Here is a 21,753-nt window from a genome sequence, read left to right as displayed (position 1 = left end):
GACTCAGCTAAAACGCTACAATTTAAATTAAAAATTAAATAAATAAAAAAATCATCGCCCATTCAGTACATCAACAGTCTTTGTATTGTGCCAATATGGAAGCGCCATGAAGTTAAAAATCGCCCAGAGACTTACGGAGCGGATGTCGAGGTCGTGGAGGCTGGGCATCTTCAGCCACTTGCGCAGGAAGTGCTTCTTAACACTGGGTTCAGCTTGGAAGATGGCCAGGGGGATGGCCCTGTCAGAGAGAGAACGAGAGAGGAATTAACACTTCTCCACTGTCGTCATTTGCAATAAGCGACACTACGCTAAAATGAGCTGAAGACAAAACGTGAAGTGAGGAGCCCTGACTGTCAGTCTGTGGTCGTGGAGTGTGGGTCGGTCTGCCTCACCGCTCCGTGACCGGCGTGCCCTCTGGCTTGCGGGAGATGATGTAGCGGCAGCTCAGCCCGGCGTCCTTCACCATCTGGTCACCCAGGAACTCGGCCAGCCGCTTGGCCGTGCTGATGGTGTTGGACTTCTGCTCGCCATAGTCCTCCAGCTTCCGCGACATGGAGCGGTTCTCCGAGATGAGCTCAAACAGCTCCGCGTCTGGCATGTTGGCAGCCTGGGCAAAACAAATCCCGTCAGGACACAGCATAGTAGAACGCTCAGATATAAATAGATTACGTCCAACAAACACGCTCTCTGACATGATTCCCCGTTGCAGGCGGGGCTACACGTCAGCTCTCTACTATTGACAATCTGCAACTTTCCGCAACTTTCCCCCCCCCACTGAACGTGGTAGCTTTCAACATGCAAGCAGAGATGGGGAATATTATTACAACAGCCCAGGTTGGATCGCTCTTTTAGTACTTGGATGAATGAAGAAGAACTGATCAAATGTAAAGTTATCACACACAGGCGCGCGCCGAGAAACAAGCACGTTACCTTGCTGTAGAGCACGTCGAGCCAGTAGTCGGCCACCTTGGCCACAGAGTCATACACCTCCTCTAGAGTGGTGCCTTTGAGGAAGGCCTCGAACACAGACGACTGGAAGATCTTGATGAGCTGCAGCTCGCCTCGCCTCTTCACCTCGAAGCCCTTGAGCTCGGCCAGCGAGCCGTCCTCGTTGAACACAGCGTACCTGGACACAGGGCAATGTCGTAATCAGTGTCATCAGGACAATGTCGCAATCATGTGATTATCAATGTCATTGGCTGGATTCTCTCTCTGATTGTTGGGAAGGGCCCGCAAGTAAGCATTTCATTGTTAGTCTACACCTGTTGTTCACAAAGCATGTGACTAATTCAATTCGATTTGGATAAATGATGCCAACTGGCCACCAAGAAAGGAGAACCATCATTCTCCATATCCCCCCCCCCCCCCCCTCCAATATGTACCTTTTCTTCAGTTTCTTTCCCTCCTCTTTGGAGGCGGGCAGAATCATGGCCAGGTAGGGCCCGTCCACCTCGAAGAAGATGCTGTTTTCCGCCCGCGTCTCGTAGGTCAGCGAGGCAGGGTCCACCAGCTCCTGGTACTGGTCGTTGGTGAAGCCTTCCTTCACCATGATGTTGAGCATAGCGCCCGGGTAGGAGATGGTCACCTTGGGCTTCTTCTCGTTGCTCGTCTTCACCACAAAGTTCTCGGGGAAGGTGTTGGGCAGGACGCACCAGATACCATCAGTGTCCAGCTCCAGAGGCCTCCTGTAGTGCCACAGACAAAACAAAGTAACATAAGTGGTCGAGTTTGCATCAAAAACAGAAAATATATATGGGGGGACGACGACTATGCTGCCCTACCAAGCAAAAAGGCAGTAACTGCTCATAGCGTGGGACTGAGAACAATTGCTTTAATTTACCTTGGTTTCACAGTAACTTTATGCAGTTACTGCTAACATGACCCCCGTTTTCTTAAAAACACAATAGAGGCAGGATACTTGTCCACATGATTAAGCATGTATTTAATGTAGCAAAAATAACATGAACTCATTTTTAGACCAAATGAGCAGTTATTGCCTTTTTGCTTGGTACACAACATGCAACAATTTCAAAGATTTTACCAAGTTACAGTTCATATGAGGAAATCAGTCAATTGAAATAAATTCAATAGGCCTTAATCTATGGATTTCAAAAGACTGGGAATACAGATATGCATCTGTTGGTCACAGATGCCTTAAAAAAAAGGTAGTCGTGGATCAGAAAACCAGTCAGTATCTTGTGGGACCACCATTTGCTTCATGCAGAGTGACATCTCCTTGTCATAGAGTTGATCATGCTGTTGATTGTGGAACGTTGTCCCACTCATCTTCAATGGCTGTGGGAAGTTGCTAGATATTGGCGGGAACTGGAACACGCGGTCCAGAGCTTCCGAAACATTCTCAATGGGTGACACGTCTGGTGAGTATGCAGGCCATGGAAGAACTGGGACATTTGCGCACAGATCCTCACGAAATGGGGCTGTGCATTATCGTACTGAAACATGTGATGTTGGTGGCAGATGAATGGCACGACAACGGGCCTCAGGATCTCATCACAGTATTCATGTGCATTCAAATTGCCATCGATAAAATGCAATTGTGTTCGTTGTCTGTAACTTACGCCTGCCCATACCATAACCACACCGTCACCATGGATAACTCTGTTCACAACGTTGACATCAGCAAACCGCTCATCCACACAACGCCGTACACGTAGTCTGCGGTTGCGAGGCCGGTTGAACGTACTGCCAAATTCTCAAAAACGATGTTGAAGGCGGCTTATAGTAGAGAAATTAAACATTCAATTCTCTGGCAACAGCTCTGGTGGACATTCCTGCAGTCAGCATGCAATTGCACGCTCCCTCAAAACTTGAGACATCTTTGGCATTGTGTTGTGTGACAAAACGGTACATTACTGTCCCCCAGAACAAGGTGAACCTGTGTAATGATCAAGATGTTTAATTGGCCTCTTGATATGCCACACCTGTCAGGTGGATGGATTGCATTGGAAAATGAGAAATTCTCACTAACAGTACTGTAAACAAATTTGAGAGAAATAAGTTTTGTGCACATGGACAATTTCTGGGATGTTTTATTTCAGCTCATGAAACATGCGACCAACACTTTACATGTTGGGTTTATATTTTTTGTTCAGGGTATATTCACTGTAACAATAAAAAAATACCTGTGACCATGCTATGTACAGCCATGGTGAAGCAGAGTGCTGTTCATGCATGATCCGTGTGCTACCCAGCACTACACACAAGTCTCTCTAAAAAGACAAATCTCCATGACATGAGTGCTAAAAAAGAAAGCATTTGAGAAGCCTTCTGTAAGAGGATGGACGTTATTAAGTTACCCGATCTGTTCCACGAGCTCTCTGGCCTGGGTGATGATGTTGGCTCCGGTGTAGCACACTATGCCAGCCATCTCCATGGAGTACCAGCGGGCCCTAGTGGAAAGACATGGCAACCACACAAACACAGCAGCACTGTCAACAGGTTGCTAAAACATTTTCTACCTACTGAACACAGCCCAGATCATTTTTCTCGCTCTCGATAAAAGTAAATATTCCTCTCTGGGAGGGGGGGGACGGACGGACGGACGCTGCACATACCCTTTCCTCATGACGTAGCCATAGAAGGAGTTGAGGATGCACTTGTGGGCTAGCTGGAGAGAATCGTAGAGGATCTCCATGTTCTTACAGCGTTTCACCAGGGCAGCGTCACCACTTTCCTGGGCTGCAGACAGTTTCTTCTTCCACACCTGCAGTACCACAGAGGACGGAGAGGAGAGAGGGAAACACTTAACATGCTGCGGACAGGCATAGTCCCTGGAATCATGCTGACAAAAAAAGGAGAGAATGTAGCGACAACAACAACAAAAAAGATCAGAGCCAACACGGTTTGGGTTGGCACGAGTGTAAAAATGGTATTCCTCCCCATGTCAAATGCACACCTTGCGTTGTATGCTTGACATCTTTGGGGCTAGTTTCTAGTGGGAGAAGAGTAAATAAGTATGGTAGCTCTTTGGGCAAGTACCTTGTGCAGTCCCTTAAACTCATAGCGACGGTCTCTGAAGGCTCGCACAGTGTCCACGTAGAAGGAGTTCTCCCTCTGGCAGATGGTGGTGACCCGCTCCTCCAGCTTGGTCTGGCGGACCTTCTTATAGGCCCTCCTGCAGTAGTCTGGGACAGAACAGACAGTGCGCAAATGTCATGAAGTGAAGTGCCCAACAGTAACTCACCGACAACTTCTGGGCCAATCTAAAAAGATTTCTCCCTTGCTCACCGCCCAGGCGTTTCTTCTCGTGGCGGGCCTGCTCCTCTAGGTTGAGCTCATGGAAGGCCCGCGGCCGGCCGTTAGGGAAGAGCGGAGGAAACTTCTCTGATTCCAGCTGCTGCTGGATGCGGTGGTACTCACTGCGGCTGGCCGGCACTGCAGACAGGGCGGAGCAAGCAGGTGAGCGTGAAGGGAAGAAAGAGGCAATTACAATTAGGGCAATATATTGAATTAATCCAAATAAAATTGAGTACGATATTCCAAATGCCTTTCAATCATTATTTTATTTTTATGAGCGCCTATGTCCGCTTGTTGCCTTTTGGTCTCGTCTCCTTCTGTGCTGCGTACCTCTTCCCATTTACTCGCATGCATGCACACAAAGCCCCTCCCCCTGCCACTCACAACAACAAAGATGAGAGATCACTTCTTCCTCTCTGACAAGCGGTTTCAACTCGCCATTTGGTCCAACAGAAAATTGGGTTATATGGACACTGAAGATATGCCACCTGATTTGAACATCTGAACAAAGTGGACAGGATAGCACGCTGTTCAAACCGTTGGAGACGGACAGAAGGGTGTGCTCATTACAATTCAACTGTTCTACCTTACTAGCTGGCAAATGGATCCAAGCTGGCTAAACTTGAAATATAGAGATCAGCTGGCTGACTCACTAGCATGTGGGCTTGTGCTTGAGACGCTTAAATTAGACTTGAATAGATTTTCTATAATGCCTGCTACTTGAAGTCATTCATTATTAGTGAATGTGCAGTATGCATAGTTCTGGTCAAATTTGGAACAAAAATGGCATTTTCATAGACCGAGTTAGAAGCCAGATCAGTGATTATTGAAAAATAAAAGCAGGTTAAACTATTTTGATAAAAATAATTAAATTATTAGTGGGTTTTATGGTTGTGGAAGACTTATATTTAGCCGAGGTATAAACTTCACAAGCGCTGAATTCATTTGATTATTGCTTGAATGTTTTAAATGCAGTGTATTTAAAATTGTACAAAAAGCTTTTTTAAAACAATGAAATATATTAATGGACAATTTATATCCATATTGCCCAGCCCTAATTACCATTAAAAAAAAACTGTTTTAAGTGAGAAGTAGGCATTGGCATGAAGCACCCCACCCATCCAAAAACAGAAGAAATACACATGGAGCACCAAAATGCCTACTCCACCCATGCTCTACCAAGGTTTTCCAGCACACAGCTTTGATCTACTACAGTAGCCATGTTGGTCTATTGTACTTCAAACAATGTGTATGAAGGTTGCTTAGGATTCAAACCTTCTCAAACAGCTAGCTGCTAAAGGCTAAAGTAATTTTTGTAAAAACCTTCCATAACCAAATATATTTTTCCTGTTCGTTAGTTAACCGTTAGCCATCTTTCAGATGACTGGTGTTAGCTAGTTACAGAGGCTAACTGCTGTACGTTGGGTACGCACGCTAACGTTAGCTAGGTAAGGCTAGCTAGCCATCTAATTGGTCGACATGAAAAATATGTTAGCATTGTCGGAAATGCTTTAAAAAGGAAGCACATCGTTGGTTCTTAATTGGACAGAAATGGGCATGTGAGAGCGATAAATGACCAACATGTAAAGAAACTATTGCACCTACAAACTTAGTCGATCCAACATGTTTCGTCAAATGGTCACTTTATGGACACTATAGTCTTGTTTTAATCCGACGACTGGAATTTGAGCTAGGTGGGTGGAAATTGTTTTTCTGAAAACTACCTTGTTAAAATTCCAGTATGTGGGTCTTGGTAACGACCGGACAGCTAATGATGAAAGTTTTGTTGTGTACCTCCATTTTTATTTTATTTAACTAGGCAAGTCAGTTAAGAACAAATTGTTATTTACAATGACGGCCGAGGAACAGTGGGTTAACAACAGATTTTTACCTTGTCAGCTTGAGGATTCAATCTAGCAACCTTTCAGTTACTGGCCCAATGCTCTAACCACTAGGCTACCTGCCGCCCCCAATCAAGTTGATTTGCTAATTTTCATCGACATTGGTGTCATATTGGCTTGGATACGATGGTAGATAGATATGAATTTAACATTGAGCTTCAGCCATTGTGACAAGTTACATCTCTGAAATGGACCGTCTCTAAAGCAAAGCAAGGGCTTAGGGTGACACTGGTACAGCAGCAGAAAAGCCAGTCTAAAAAGAGCTGACCTCCACAACACATGTTAAGTTTGTGTTTTACGTATCCCTATATTTCTGTTATTACGGGGCTATCACTCAGTCAAGAGTGCGCCTGCGCAGGGAGTCTTGTCGTTGATGGACCAAGCCTGGAGTGGAATGGCTACCATGTCGTGTGTTCATATAGTATAGTCAACTTTGTTAAACTGGAACCTTGTCGTTGTGTCATTTCGAGTTAACAACACACACACTACAGGAACTTACTGATCTCCCCCCTCCATTGCCAGCTCATTTTCCTCTGACAGTTGGCCCCCGGCTTGTTGAAATCGCAGGCGGCACACGTGGCCTCGTCAACCATAGCAGAGGGCTGAGGAAGAGAAAGGGAACAGAACAGTGTTGCTTTCTGGAGCGTTGCCAGACCGAGCCCTTCGAAATGATGCACGCAATAAAGGGAGCATCCATTGCTGACACGTGCGCGCATACACACAGCAGTGTAGTTTACCTGCAGGCGGTTGGTGAGGATGATGTTGGGGTACATGGCCGCCACGTCCAGATGGTAGATGAGTGGACACTCGATTCTGTTGGGGACCTCCTTCAAAGAGAGGAGCTTCTTCTTGATCTCGTCACACACCTGCAGACAGGGCAGATGATGATTCGTGGAAAGTACAGAAAAGAGAGAGAATGTATTTTCCATTTACATGCACACTATGGGGGTCAATTCCAATGTTCCCCTTTCTTTAGGGGGAACATTTTTACTTTGACAATGAGAGTGGATGGTGTTTTGTGGCCCGAGATTGTACATCAAGAGAAGTTGGTAACGCTATAGATGTCACCGTTTTTAAATGTAAGGAGACGTAGGTTGATGGCATGATAATAGGCGGGCCACAATGGAAACAAGTCTAACTTTTTGTCTATATAATCCTCTGCAATTTTGGTACATGTATTGGTTGGCCTGGCGCGGCTTCTTTATGTACTGTATTTTAAATTGTTAAATCAAATCAAACCTCGTTGAAGTTGGTGACTTGCTCCAAGGGAATCTTCTCCTCCTCCTCGATGGCGTGACGCAGTGTTTCCTCCACCCGCTGAAGCAGGAAGTCGAATGCCGCCGGATTCTGTCCAACACACCAGAAAGTAAACCGTGTCAACAAAACACGTCAACTAAATACCCACACAGGCAAATAACAGACTGGGCCCCGAGTAGTGCCATACCATTTTGAAACGGCAGGGGATGTCGCTGCGGAACACGCCGGACTCTAGGGCCTCCACGTGACCCCCCACGTAGGTCTCAGAGTCCATGACGTGACCATCGTCTGTCAGCTTGTTGAACACCTGCTCCTGCTTGTTGGGGAAGACAATGTTGGCATGGTAGGCCTGCACCATGAGCAGCGCCTCACAAAGGGTCCCCGAACCCTTACGCAGCACCTGCACACACAACCACACACACCAGTGAGCAATAGCCCAATCCCACCACCCCACAGTCCATGTTTCAACTGACAAACTGATAGAGACAAACCTCATCCGGCTCCATAGGGATGATGGTGCAAAGAGCAAAGATGAAGGGGTGGACGTACTTCATGTATAGATAATACGTGGCCACGGCATCCGACACAGAGTAAGTGGCCAGAGTCTGGGGACACAGCCATGGGAAAACCAGTCAGACAACCAACCTGCATCACATCTACACCCACAACTTGAACTCCTTCTCAATTCACCTTTCCTCCATCCCTTGCAACCTCTCTTACACGCCTCCTTCTCAAAATACATTGGAGAAGAGGCTCGAAAAGGGGAGGGACCTTGGACCTTCTCCTCCAACACGATTGAGAAAGCGGCGAGGAGATCGGATATCAGGACTCAGAGAAAGACATTGAGATAGGTCCTATCTCACCACTTCTAAAAGCGGTGCCTGTGTTTGCGTCTCCCAGAATGCACCAGCTGACCTGTGACTCCTCTGTGGCCATGCGGCACATCTCCTCGGGGTCCAGCTCCACTGGGTCATAGCCCAGCTTGGCCTTGGCCGCCGCCTTCAGGTTGTGACTGCCCACCGGCAGGTAGCTGTCACGCTTCACCCACCTGGCGCACACACACACACACAAGGTGGGTTAGACAGTTTGTGTTAGTCTGAGCGTATCATTATTTGTGCAGGTACAACACCACACACATAGCGAGGCACTGTGTTATGAGATGTATGGTGGCCCTTACCTAAAGGCGTCCATGTGGATGGCCTGGCTAGCCCTGTACTCGCCCTGGTTGTCCTTCTGGAAGCCAATCTCTCTGTACATGTTCAGGCCGTGGTGGGCAGCCCTGGTCTCCACAAAGGGCCTTTTGGAGCGGAGAAGTGGAAGAGGGAAAGAGAGAAGGATGAGGGGAGAGTGATGAGGCAAGTGGGGGGGGGCATTTGAGCACAGTAAACCAAACTAAATTCAGTTGATCAAAGAGTTTCTGTCCCCCAGACCGCCTCACCAATCGAAAAAGTCTCCGTTGTAGGTGACAAAGATTTGGGGCTTGGTTTCTTGGACGTGCTCAAACCATCGCTGAATGAGACCCGCCTACAAGCACAGAACACAGCATGTCTTTATATTGTACGTATTTATGTATGCCCGTAGGCGTTTACTTGTCTTTCGTTATTGATGCTCCCCTCCTTACCTCGTCCGGCTCATTGAATACAGTGAAGGGTCCCTCGTACTCTGGCTTAGGGGTGAACTCAAAGTCCTCAATGTCCTCAGAGACAATCTCTCGGTTTGTGATCAGGTAGCCCTGGCAGGAATCATGAACAGTTAAGACATCAGTTAAAGAAGCAGACAGGAAACAGACAGGAAATTCAGAGCTCCAGATAAGGACATCCTCATCGTAGACTCCGATCGGGATGTGCTTTTGTGCTAACGAAAACTAAGATACAGGGATGCAAACTACGGAGGGCCCAAAAAGGTGACACTTTTTTGGGAGGGCATTGAAACATGCAAAAACAAAACCCTGCTAGGTGGGAATGCAGGTTTTAACCAATTAAACAACAAAGAATATGATCTACATGATCCGTCTGTGTGTCAAAGAAAAAGTGGTTCATGTGAACCTAACTCGCAGATTTAAAAAAAGAAGAAAGAAATCCAACTTTACTGCAAATAAGAAAAACAATACACTAATATCGCTGTTAGCAATGACAGCCTTTACAATAGAACGCTTGTGACCACACACACCTAAATATTGCACGTAGGAAAAAAAAACATCTTAAGTAGAAATAGAATGAAACAGGCATTCTATTTTTGTTCTATTATAGTGGCCACTATAGTAGACATCGTTCAAGTGCACAAGCCTACATGCGTGCATACCCCTTTATATCCACTGTATTGAAAAGGTGAGAAAAAGGTTAAGTGTGTTGTGTTCCTTTCACCGTACTGTCGTCCAGCATAAGCCAGGCCCAGCTCCAGCTACACTTGATCCCTGAATCCACTTGTTTAACAAGCAAGGCCTCATTTTTCACCTAATTATCTCATTCTGAAAATTAACCACATACTGTAGAGGGAAAACATTACTGTTAGTTTAGTTTGTTGGCTAGTTAACGTTTCACACAGATTGCCAGGGTCCAGTAAGCAACTATAGTATTTGCTTTATAACTTGAGGAAGGGCAAGGAGTCGTATACCAGTTAATACTATAGAGAATTGGTTAGGTTACTCATGTTAGCTCATCTGATGTTGCAACATTAGCTAGCTAATGTTAGCTGCCTGACTTTATTAACAAGCTCATTTTCACACCATAAACTAAATTATTTAATCGGATAAGTTGGCCAACGTTGCTCAACATTTCTCTCTCCTTGGCGAATTTAGCCGAAAGGTGACTAGTTTGCATCCCTGAAGATAGCGGTTTGGAATGTCTTGCCAAATCCTGAGACCAGGCTGGTCCAACGTACCTGTCCGTCGATCATGTAGGATATCATCATAATCTGGTCCGTTTCTGCGTCAGGGAATTTCAGAGGAAGCTTGGTGGTCTCTATGTCAAAAGCCAGCACAACTGGGTCCTGAAAAACAGGGAAACAAAATCACGACTACAAACACTGCTCGGAATGTCAGTCAGATTGTGAGTTCGGTCAATTAAATTATAAAAATGAAGATAGAGAAAGACCATTGTATCTGGACAACAAGAAAAACCTGGATGGCTCAAAGGTAATCCCAAACAACTGGAAATCATTTTAAAACATCAGATAGATGGCCATCAGGCATAATTTAAAAAAACAAAACTAAAACATGTTCTTACTGGTCGTTCCACCAGGTCGCTTCTCAGTATGATCTCTGGAGGGTATGCACTACCCCTGTAGCGAACGTTGTACCAGTGAGCCTAGGGAAGAAACAAAGAATGTGAACTAAGTCTTCATGGGGGATTACTGTGGAGAGAAAGCCCATCATTCCACAGAGCACCCACTGCCTAGCCTGGTCCCAGATCGGTTTGTTCCGTCTGGCCAACTCCAATGGTCATTGTGGCGAGATAACAGAAAAAGGATCTGGGAGCCCAGGCTATCCATTGGCCAAGCAGGAACGTCAAAGGCCCTTACCACGTGGATCTTAAGGTCGATGGACAGGCGCACGTGGTAAGGCACGTCGTACTCTCTCATGTCCACTATGTTGTCCATCTGGTCGGAGGTTTTCTTGGACATGCCATCTTCATCCGCTGCTGAGACACTGCCTCCTGCCAACGCACTGATGAGCAGAGAGCTTGTCAAAAACAGATCGAAAGACCCAGAATAATAGAATTTCACAATGATACTGTACTACAGCACTCCACATCACAGTAACACTTCATTCCACAGCCTGTGGGGTTTTAACCGAGAAGCTACACACTAACACCATAATGAACACCCAATAATTACTATATTGTAACAAATATCAGGAGGTAACAATTTTTACCACAAAGTTATTAACTCTTAAAAGACTTTCAGATGATTACCAGAAAGTACAACATTTTACCACGTATTTTCACATTAAATACTGCATTTAAAAAAGTTGCAATAGGACTGTAAAATAAAATGTTTACCAAAATCACACAGTCAGTCTACGAGTCACTGAGACACTGTACCTTGATAACATGGAGGTGTAGGTATCGTTGGACTTCTCCCTCTCCCGATTCTTGCGCACCGCCGGCGAGATCTCCCGTTTGACCTTCATGAGGTCATCCACAGTGTTGAATGAAAGCTTGATGTAGCTCCTCTTTAGTCCCACCAGGTGATTGGGCTACGGAGAAAACACACGTTGACATGGTTATCCTACAGTAACACTGGATGCCATCTCACAGAGGTCAATGTCTGAAACGGCGTGGACGCTGTTGACGTCATCACGTTTTATTATACAAAACCCAGTGTGTGTACGCTAGAGACGTCCTGCTGCAGCGCAACAGACTGAATCTGCCGGTATTAGCCATTAGCCTGTGTGGTAGACAAGCGCCTTGCGTTTGTCAGATGGCAGGATGGCGAAAAGTTCAAACAGTTTAAGCTAGAAACTAGTTGGACCCTTACGAATGCAAACTCAATAACAACCCAACGTTTATCCAGAACAAACTAAGTAGCAACTGCTAGCTAGCTAAATGTCGTTGAATCTTTCATATGCGTTTCAACCTGCCCCGAAATGAATAGAATTGATTCACACTTGATTTTGGTACTTAACAGGCGTGTCATGATCACGTCTGGTGGGGATAGACAAAATGATAACGCACGAGCGGGGCCGGTTTAGCCATGGTGTTAGACTCAAGAAGGTTAACACAATTTCACATTTTAAGAATGATCACGAGCTCAATGACTGTATACGTCTATTATTCAGTGACTTATCTTTTTCTAAATGGGCTATGGTTTGGTTTCTCACCAGATCCAGGTCCTCCTTAGGGAGCATCTCCAGCTTCGCCACCTTCCCTTGGAACTTCTTGGACAAGAATGAGATGACTTCTCTCTCACAGTTCTGGATGGGGAACATGGGTGGTCGACGTTGTCATTCATATGAGAAGCAATAAAGCCTGTTCATTTAAAAACCGAGTACCTGGTCACCCCTGACTTACCTTTTTAGTGGCTATGTAGAAATAGGGCTTAAAGGGGAGGGGTACCTACAACAAAAGGAAAGTGAAACAGAAGAATGAGATTGCAGCAGCTGAACATCGCCATTGTGATGAGTCTTGCACTATTGTTTATAGCAGGTGCTCGGATCCTCACCTTGAACCTGCTGCCATCTTCCTGGATGAAATAATAGTCCACAGCGCTGACCATCCGTTTGTCATCGTCCAGAATCTCTGTCTGAGATGGGAACAGGAGAATTAGATATTGACAAGTCACATTAAGATGAGATGATCAAGCCTTGCGAAAACATTTCTTCAATTCCGGCACAAGAACCAGACTTGTATATTATAAATACTGTGTCATCAGGACAGTGACCTTATTTGTCTATGTCAGCCTAAGAACGAGTCTTCCACAATGCAATCCCCAATTTGGGGGTGGCAGTGGTTAGAGCGTTGGGCCAGTAACCGAAAGGTTGGTGGATCGAATCCCCGAGCTGACATGGTACAAATCTGTTGTTCTGCCCCTGAACAAGGCAGGGGCAGAACGTTCCCCGATAGGCCGTCAGTGTAAATAAGAATTTGTTCTTAACTGACTTGCCTAGTTAAATAAAGGTTAAACAAATATATACAAATAAAACTATCATAAAAATAGCACATGAAATACATGAAGCTAAAAGAGAGCAGGTCCAACTTAAGGGCATCCTGATCATCTGCTTTCCAGAGCCAACTCTGGTCTGTGTGGTCGACCTACAGGGTGCATGTTGATGAGCCAGCCAGTCTTCTCTCCTGGGTCCTTCATCCTCTCGAACCCAAAGCGGGTGTCCATCTCGTCTGTGAACTGGCTGCGCTCCAGCCGGATAGCAGCCGACATGGATGACCGGTCATCTCTACAGAGGAGAATACATAACATCAGAAATACTGCTACATACCGTACATAACAGTGTGACTGTTTTGTGTATGTGTAATTAACTAACTAGTTAACTATTCATTTAGCCAGGCAGCAGGGCAGGGGTCATTTCGAATTGAAGGCAGTCAACTCAGGAAGGGATTTTAATTCAACATAACTTCTACTCCTAAGTTATTTGAGAAGTCATGAAATGTTTGTTTTTTCCAAATTTTGAGTTGTTATTTAAGTTTACTTCATGAACTGAGTACCAGCATTTCAATTGGACCCCAGCCTAGCATCTAAAAAAGGATGTAATAGTTTATTGTACATTGCTCAGCGATTCTCCGGTCAGAACCGTCTACAATTTTATGAATGTAAATTTAGCAGCATGAAACTAGCTATATATACAGTGGGGCAAAAAAGTATTGTCAGCCACTAATTGTGCAAGTTCTCCAACTTAAAAAGATGAGAGGTCTGTAATTTTCATCATAGGTACACTTCAACTATGACAGACAAAATGAGAAAAAAAAATCCAGATAATTACATTGTAGGATTTTTAATTAATTAATTTGCAAATTATGGTGGAAAATAAGTATTTGGTCAATAACAAAAGTTTATCTCAATACTTTGTTATATACCCTTTGTTGGCAATGACAGAGGTCAAACATTTTCTGTAAGTCTTCACAAGGTTTTCACACACTGTTGCTGGTATTTTGGCCCATTCCTCCATGCAGATCTCCTCTAGAGCAGTGATGTTTTGGGGCTGTTGCTGGGCAACACGGACTTTCAACTCCCCTTCAAAGATGTTATATGGGGTTGAGATCTGGAGACTGACTAGGCCACTCCAGGACCTTGAAATGCTTCTTAAGAAGCCACTCCTTCGTTGCCCGGGCGGTGTGTTTGGGATCATTGTCATGCTGAAAGACCCAGCCACATTTCATCTTCAATGCCCTTGCTGATGGAAGGAGGTTTTCACTCAAAATCTCACGATACATGGCCTCATTCATTCTTTCCTTTACACGGATCAGTCGTCCTGGTCCCTTTGCAGAACAACTGCCCCAAAGCATGATGTTTCCACCCCCATGCTTCACAGTAGGTATGGTGTTCTTTGGATGCAACTCAGCATTCTTTGTCCTCCAAACACAACGAATTGAGTTTTTACCAAAAAGTTATATTATGGTTTCATCTGACCATATGACATTCTCCCAATCTTCTTCTGGATCATCCAAATGCTCTCTAGCAAACTTCAGACAGGCCTGGACATGTACTGGCTTAAGCAGGGGGACACGTCTGGCACTGCAGGATTTGAGTCCCTGGCGGCGTAGTGTGTTACTGATGGTAGGCTTTGTTTCTTTGGTCCCAGCTCTCTGCAGGTCATTCACTAGGTCCCCCCGTGTGGTTCTGGGATTTTTGCTCACCGTTCTTGTGATAATTTTGACCCCACGGGGTGAGATCTTGCATGGAGCCCCAGATCGAGGGAGATTATCAGTGGTTTTGTGTCTTCCATTTCCTAATAATTGCTCCCACAGTTGATTTCTTCAAACCAAGCTGCTTACCTATTGCAGATTCAGTCTTCCCAGCCTGGTACAGGTCTACAATTTTGTTTCTGGTGTCCTTTGACAGCTCTTTCGTCTTGGCCATAGTGGAGTTTGCAGTGACAGTTTGAGGTTGTGGACAGGTGTATTTTATACTGATAACAAGTTCAAACAGGTGCCATTAATAGAGGTAACGAGTGGAGGACAGAGGGGCCTCTTGAAGAAGAAGTTACAGGTCTGTGAGAGCCAGAAATCTTGCTTGTTTGTAGGTGACCAAATACTTAATTTTCCACCATAATTTGCAAATAAATTCATTAAAAATCCTACAATATGATTTTCTGGATTTTTTTTCTAATTTTGTCTGTCATAGTTGAAGTGTACCTATGATGAAAATTACAGGCCTCTCTCGTCTTTTTAAGTGGGAGAACTTGCACAATTGGTCGCTGACGAAATACTTTTTTGCCCCACTGTATAAAGGTACAGGCTCGCACGCTGTCGCCATAGAATGCCCTTAGATCTTGTCTCTTTAAGTAAGTAATTAATCAGAGGTTTAATATTGGGCTAACCCCAGTCCTGCTAAGCGGAGATGTTTTGTTGACATGTGAATTGAAACTTGCATGCAGCCATTTCAGGCAGTGACTTACTGTTGATTGTCCTGGTCACCCCCTTGTCCTCTCTCTGACCTGTACCGTCCACTGTTTTGTAAAACCATCTTGGACGGGATTCTGTGGGTAACGTGGCCGAAAAAAGGGTAACTTGCATTCAGTGACAAGTAGTTTGTAAGAGATATGCAAATCCACCTCGCAAGTGAAAGTTACAGCTAACGTTAGCTAGATAACTGTTGGCTAACGTCGTTAGTTGCCACGCGAAATTGTTGACTGTGTTGAAAACACAAAATATAAAACTGCTCGCAAATGGTTTGCATATGGCAAATAACTTCTCTCCGTACACCCAACTGAAACCCTAAAACTTTTTCTCGTTCAAATTCTCATTAGATAGCTAGCCTAGCAGGCTTTGACAGACGTCGGTGTTGTTCTTTTGCAAGTCAGAATTTGGCGCGTTCTCTCCTCTTGCCGCGAGAATGTCTTGGGAGTGGTCAAGTCTACGTCTCTGTGGATGCCCCGCCTTTGGGGTGGTACTTCGCAAGCCCTTCCCTCATCGCCCCTTTGAAACGTAGCAGCTCGGGTGCGTTCAGTTCACTTGGACGTTTGCTACGTTACTGGACGACACGTTTCCTCCAAAAACGTTCTTGAACAGACTTTGAGGTACGTTTACGCCATTCGGTGGATGTGCTGGGGTTTGGCTTGAGCAATAATTTAAGTATTTTTTTAAAGGACAGAGGTGCATTTTCAAACCACAACTGAACCCCTCCCTGCTTTTCAACTGGTCGTTCAGTACAGCACTCCTTGTTCTATTACGTGTTGGTGTAATGAACGCAGCCGTGCTGCCTGCAAATAATTTTCACACAGTAGGGCCATTGTTTGTTTTTTACAGGTAGTGAAATCAACTCACAAAATCCATGCATTTCATCCAGGCAATACTAGATGAAGACAACTTCAGACATCTGCCCCTTTAGAATAAGGTTGCATCATTGATTGATGGCAATATTGTTTGGTATAATAGCTACAAGGTTTTAATTTAGTCACTAATGAAAAACTGATTATTTTAGCGACAAACCAAAACTATTTTTAGCAGCACAACACCACGTAGCGAGCTAAACATGTTGCGGATTCGATTATGTTGAGCCGCAGGTCGCCGTCTATGGCCCGTGACCTGAACGATAATCGAAACCCCTCAGTAACTATGCCAACAATCGCGACCCCGAACCTCAGATTTATTACGTTAGTCCACTCACTAGAAATAAATATACTCTTGTCGAGTACATGAATCATGCCAACGTGAGCATGCGATGTAGCTAGATATAATAATAGACAGTAAGATGTGTACTCTTTGACACCGTTTACTCAAAACGAAAAACGTTTTGTAACAAAAACGAGAGGTTCAATTGGACAAATTCAGGTAGGTCCCGCCCTGTTTCGTTCGGTCGTTCCAGTTTTGCTTCCGTTTGGTTCCGAAACGGTAAACGGTTAATCTGTTGGACGCGTGTGGTTAGTCGACATCACAATTGTTAGCATCAACACGCCCAATAAAGCTGCAATGGACAGTAGAGGTAAGCCTACAACTAATTAGTTAACTAGCTACAGTACTGAACTAACCATAGTCATCGGACAATAGTTGTCTTTCAAAAACGCGGTAAAGAGAGTAGCTAGCTAGCCAGGCTATTCTTGCTTCCATATAACTAGTCAATGCCCAGCTTGGTTAGTAATGTTTACTATATATTGTTGCCTATTTTAGCATTGGGGAGTTGAAACTTTATGCGACATGTAGCCTAGGCCTGAGATCCAGGATTATCCATCCATATTTGTGTGATATTGTGTAGAATTGGCCCTGAAAAAATGTTTTTGCACCAAATCCAGAGATTGATAGTCTACTGTAATCAATGTCCGAGATACCTAACGTTAGTACTTTTGTTGACTACCCCATCTGAAATATTGATGTGATGAGTATCACTTCTGACCTAGTATATTTGATGTTTGATAAACTTAAACTATTGCATGGGCATACTTAGAAAGCAGAGCATTGAGCACATAAATCTACTCAAGCATGTCAGAGGAAAGCATATATTATAAATGGCCCTCCGGCATTCTGAGTCAGGAGCCTGTTCACTTCAAAGTTCAAACTTGGCAGAGAAGAGTATGCCTTTTTATTTTTATGTGACATGGTATCATTTGGCCCTTTGGTCCTGTGCTTCATCCTATACCACTGTTGTTTACATGACTTGTCTGTCCCTCTCCCTCCCCACTCCATTCCCTTACAGCTGACCTTTCCCCCATATGGGACAAGGACAGCTGTCAGCCGTGCTCATGTGTGAATAAAACCCACTTGTGAATTAAACCCACTCGGTTCTCTCTCTTCAGCTGCCAGAGACCGGTTGTTTACTGGTCACAAGGTAGTAGTGAAGGAAAAGCCTGCCTCGCTCTGCCTAGTCCCCGAAAACACTGCAAAAGGTTTTTTCTGCAAATGATTCCATTTGGGTTAATTATACAGTAATTTACAGGCTACCTCGTGCACTGTCAAGACAGCATATTTGGCTGCTTGTTTTTTTACCGCCTATTTGTGTCTAGTGCTTTTAGACTGTCCTTTTCATTATGAGGTAGAAGTTGCCCTTTACCACAGAACTAGGATCAGATTACATTACTCCCTGACCTTGACAATTAGCAGGATAAAGACCTAAGAAGATAACTGACCCTTGATCAGTGGTTGGGGCAACCTCCACATAGTCAGTTCTCTGTATAATGTTGGTAAAGCATTGAGAGAAAGGGTAATCTATTCAGATTGTATATCTGATTTTCTACTAGGTACACTATGTGGACACCCCTTCAAATTAGTGGATTCGGCTATTTCAGCCATACCCGTTGCTGACAGGTGTATAAAATCGAGCAGACAGTAATGGAATCTCCATAGAGAAACATTGCCCGTAGAATGGCCTTACTGAAGAGCTCAGTGACTTTCTATGTGGCACGGTCACGGTCATAGGATGCCACCTTTCCAACAAGTCAGTTCGTAAAAGTTCTGCCCTGATAGAGCTGCCCTGGTCAACTGTAAGTGCTCTTATTGTGAAGTGGAAAGGTATAGGAGCAACAAAGGCTCAGACGCGAAGTGATAGGCCACAAGCTCACAGAACTGGACAGCCGAGTGCTTAAACGAGTAGCCCGTAAAAATCGTCTCCTCGGTTGCAACAGGCTTGTTCCATACTGCTTCCGGAAGCAAGGTCAGGACAATAACTGTTCGTTTTGGAGCTTCAGGAAATGGGTTTCCATGGCCGAGTAGCAGAATAATGGTCTGGGGCTGTTTTTCATGGTTCAGCTATGCCCCTTAGTTCCAGTGAAGGGAAATGTTAACCCTACAGCATACAATTACGATTCTGTGCTTCCAACTTTGTAGCAACAGTTCAGGGAAGGCCCTTTCCTATTTCAGCATGACAATGCCCCCATGCACAAAGCGAGGTCCATACAGAAATGGTTTGACGAGATCTGTGTGGAAGCGCTTGACTGGCCTGCACAGAGCCCTGAACTCAACCCCATCGAACACCTTTGGGATGAATTGGAACGCCAATTGCGAGCCAGGCGTAAACGCCCGACCTCACTAATGCTCTTGTGGCTGAATGGAAGCAAGTCCCTGCAGCAGTGTTCCAACTAGAGGTCGACCGATTATGATTTTTCAACGCCGATATCGATTATTGGAGGCCCAAAAAGGCCGATGCTGATTTAAAAAATAATATTAAAAAAAAAATACATAAATAAATACTGATGATGATGATGATAATAATAATAATAAAAAAATATGTATATTTTATTTATTTAGTAGTAATAATGACAATTAAAACAATACTGAATGAACACTTATTTTAACTTAATATAATACATCAATAAAATCAATTTAGCCTCAAGTAAATAATGAAACATGTTCAATTTGGTTTAAATAATGCAAAAACAAAGTGTTGGAGAAGAAAGTAAAAGTGCAATATGTGCTATGTAAGAAAGCTACTGTTTCAGTTCCTTGCTCAGAACATATGAAAGCTGGTGGTTCCTTTTAACATGAGTCTTCAATATTTCCAGGTAAGAAGTTTTAGGCTGTAGTTATAATAGGAATTATAGGACCATTTCCCTCCATACCATTTGTATTTCATTAACCTTGGACTATTGGATGTTCTTATAGGCACTTTAGTATTGCCAGTGTAACAGTATAGCTTCCGTCCCTCTACTCGCTCCTCCCTGGGCTCGAACCAGCAACACAACGACAACAGCACCCTCAAAGCAGCATTACCCATGCAGAGCAAGGGAAACAACCACCCCAAGGCTCAGAGCGAGTGGCGTTTGAAACGCTATTAGCGCACGCTAACTAGCTAGCCATTTCACTTCGGTCCACCAGCCTCGTCTCGGGAGTTGATAGTCTTGAAGTCATAAACAGCGCAATGCTTGACACACAACGAAGAGCTGCTGGCAAAACGCCCGAAAGTGGTGTTTGAATGAATGTTTACGCGCCTGCTTCTGCCTACCACCGCTCAGTCAGATACTTAGATACTTGTATGCTCAGTCAGATTATATGCAACACAGGACACGCTAGATAATATCTAGTAATATCATCAACCATTTGTAGTTAACTAGTGATTATGATTGATTGTTTTTTATGAGATAAGTTTAATGCTCGCTAGCAACTTACCTTGGCTTACTGCATTTGCGTAACATTTGCGTAACAGTCTCCTTGTGAAGTGCAACGAGAGGCAGGTCATTATTGCGTTGGACTAGTTAACTGTAAGGTTGCAAGATTGGATCCCCTGAGCTGACAAGGTGAAAATCTGTCGTTCTGCCCCTGAATGAGGCAGTTAACCCACCGTTCTGTTCCTAGGCCGTCATTGAAAATAAGAATGTGTTCTTAACTGACTTGTCTAGTTGAATAAAGATTAAAGGTGTAAATTAATATTTTCTTTTTTTTTTAAACGGCAAATCAGCGCCCAAAAATACCGATTTCCGATTGTTATGAAAACTTGAAATCGGCCCTAATTAATCGGCCATTCCGATTAAATCGGTCGACCTCTAGTAACTATTGCTTGTTCACTTGATTGAATTCCTTACATCTGAGGCAGTCACATAATTCATTTTGAATCAATATAATTTTCCTTGTTGGTACAGTGACATTTGGATTAGAATCATACTTAGGTTAATTCTCTCTTTTCATGGATTTGCAGTTTCAAGAGGATGTCTGTGAATGCTCCCACTTCTACTCTCGGGATTTCTGCTCATATTGTGGCTACTTTGGAGGATTAAGGACAAGATGATGCTGGACCAAGGTGGGGAAACTCAGACTGGTTGTGGAAGCCCTGCAGCTGCAGCACAAGAGGAGATGCAAGCGGCCGATGGGCTCACCGCAGCTGTACACACCCCTGCTCCTGTTGAACACTCCACACCAATGGTTCTTGCATCATCTACCTCTGACAGCGGGGCCAACGGTCCCCAAACCCACATTGACCCCTCTGAGGGACCCATGATACCCAGGGCAGGGGGTTCCCAGCCTCCTCAGGCCTCTTCAGAGGGGATGACAGAGCAGTACACACAGACCCAACAGTCTCCCTTCGTCGTTCCTCAGCCTCCCAGTAGAACGACCAGGCCCAAGCTCAGCTCAGGCCCTGAGGTTCGACGAGCCTGTCTCAAGTTCATCCTGGGGGCATCGGAGGACAATTCATCTGATGACGAGCTGCCTTTGACCATGAAACCCCCTACAGGTTCGAGTTCCTCTGAGGCCACCGCCTCCACCGTACGGCAAACTGCATCAGCAACCTCAACTGCCTTCTCCCCCCCACAGCAAGTTCAATCAGTAACGTTAACCACCACCTCCCCTGGCATGAGGTAGGCCAATGTTGTTTTGCCCCTTTGTTCAAGTTAACTTTGTTTTCATAATTGAGAACCGGTTTAAACATCCTCAATTTCTCTAGTCAGGTGGCATCTGAAATGTATTTTGTTCAGAATGTGTTGGTGGTGAATGCAAGTGCCTGCTCCAGTAACACAGTATGAAGAAATAAATGGACCATTGAGCAAATTAGCTCGTATCTCATTGACTAGTGAGGTGAGGGTACCTGTCAGTGCAGTAGCCTCTCACTGACAGTAGAGTGCGTTGTTGCCCAACAGGCGAGACCAAGTGTTGGCCAGGCCTGAGTGGAACTTTGCCAACCACATTGTGGTATGATTGCTGCCTTGTGTTCTGTCTCCAAACAACCAGCCTGCGATCACCTGACCACAGCATGCCGCTGACAGTGAACTGTATTATTGTCGCATGCCTCACGTCTCTGCACTATT

The 21,753-nt window shown here is 44.7% G+C and overlaps 2 protein-coding genes across 10 annotated transcripts in view; one reads left to right on the top strand and one right to left on the bottom strand.

The window, feature by feature from the left end:
* The window catches only part of pole (polymerase (DNA directed), epsilon), a 35,913-nt gene that overhangs the window by 9,985 nt on the left and 4,175 nt on the right, over positions 1-21,753 (bottom strand). The window contains exons 1-26 of one of the 2 annotated variants that reach the window (XM_064937794.1): positions 15,484-15,911; positions 13,170-13,305; positions 12,576-12,656; positions 12,425-12,469; positions 12,235-12,327; positions 11,456-11,610; positions 10,935-11,079; positions 10,640-10,720; positions 10,296-10,403; positions 9,037-9,147; positions 8,854-8,939; positions 8,593-8,712; positions 8,331-8,463; positions 7,907-8,020; positions 7,603-7,815; positions 7,398-7,505; positions 6,896-7,024; positions 6,658-6,760; positions 4,249-4,395; positions 4,000-4,145; positions 3,576-3,724; positions 3,318-3,410; positions 1,383-1,685; positions 931-1,126; positions 393-607; positions 136-238 (exon numbers count right to left, since the gene is read on the bottom strand). In XM_064937794.1, the coding sequence (XP_064793866.1) occupies positions 136-238; positions 393-607; positions 931-1,126; positions 1,383-1,685; positions 3,318-3,410; positions 3,576-3,724; positions 4,000-4,145; positions 4,249-4,395; positions 6,658-6,760; positions 6,896-7,024; positions 7,398-7,505; positions 7,603-7,815; positions 7,907-8,020; positions 8,331-8,463; positions 8,593-8,712; positions 8,854-8,939; positions 9,037-9,147; positions 10,296-10,403; positions 10,640-10,720; positions 10,935-11,079; positions 11,456-11,610; positions 12,235-12,327; positions 12,425-12,469; positions 12,576-12,656; positions 13,170-13,305; positions 15,484-15,551 (3,381 nt within the window). In that variant the 5' untranslated portion in view covers positions 15,552-15,911. Of the gene's footprint in view, positions 1-135; positions 239-392; positions 608-930; positions 1,127-1,382; positions 1,686-3,317; positions 3,411-3,575; positions 3,725-3,999; positions 4,146-4,248; positions 4,396-6,657; positions 6,761-6,895; positions 7,025-7,397; positions 7,506-7,602; positions 7,816-7,906; positions 8,021-8,330; positions 8,464-8,592; positions 8,713-8,853; positions 8,940-9,036; positions 9,148-10,295; positions 10,404-10,639; positions 10,721-10,934; positions 11,080-11,455; positions 11,611-12,234; positions 12,328-12,424; positions 12,470-12,575; positions 12,657-13,169; positions 13,306-15,483; positions 15,912-21,753 lie in introns of those variants that run through there. The other variant, XM_064937795.1, reaches the window with a different exon arrangement.
* The window catches only part of LOC135514354 (acetyl-CoA carboxylase 2-like), a 43,257-nt gene continuing 37,523 nt past the window's right edge, over positions 16,020-21,753 (top strand). For 7 of the 8 annotated variants that reach the window (XM_064937790.1, XM_064937789.1, XM_064937788.1 and 4 more), the window contains exons 1-2: positions 16,899-17,009; positions 20,649-21,306. In XM_064937790.1, coding sequence (XP_064793862.1) covers positions 20,669-21,306 — 638 coding nt within the window. In that variant the 5' untranslated portion in view covers positions 16,899-17,009; positions 20,649-20,668. Of the gene's footprint in view, positions 16,105-16,898; positions 17,010-20,648; positions 21,307-21,753 lie in introns of those variants that run through there. The other variant, XM_064937783.1, reaches the window with a different exon arrangement.

Source organism: Oncorhynchus masou, chromosome 25, assembly GCF_036934945.1.
Source record: "Oncorhynchus masou masou isolate Uvic2021 chromosome 25, UVic_Omas_1.1, whole genome shotgun sequence".
Lineage (NCBI taxonomy): Eukaryota > Metazoa > Chordata > Actinopteri > Salmoniformes > Salmonidae > Oncorhynchus > Oncorhynchus masou.
This window is presented reverse-complemented; position numbering and strand designations above follow the sequence as displayed.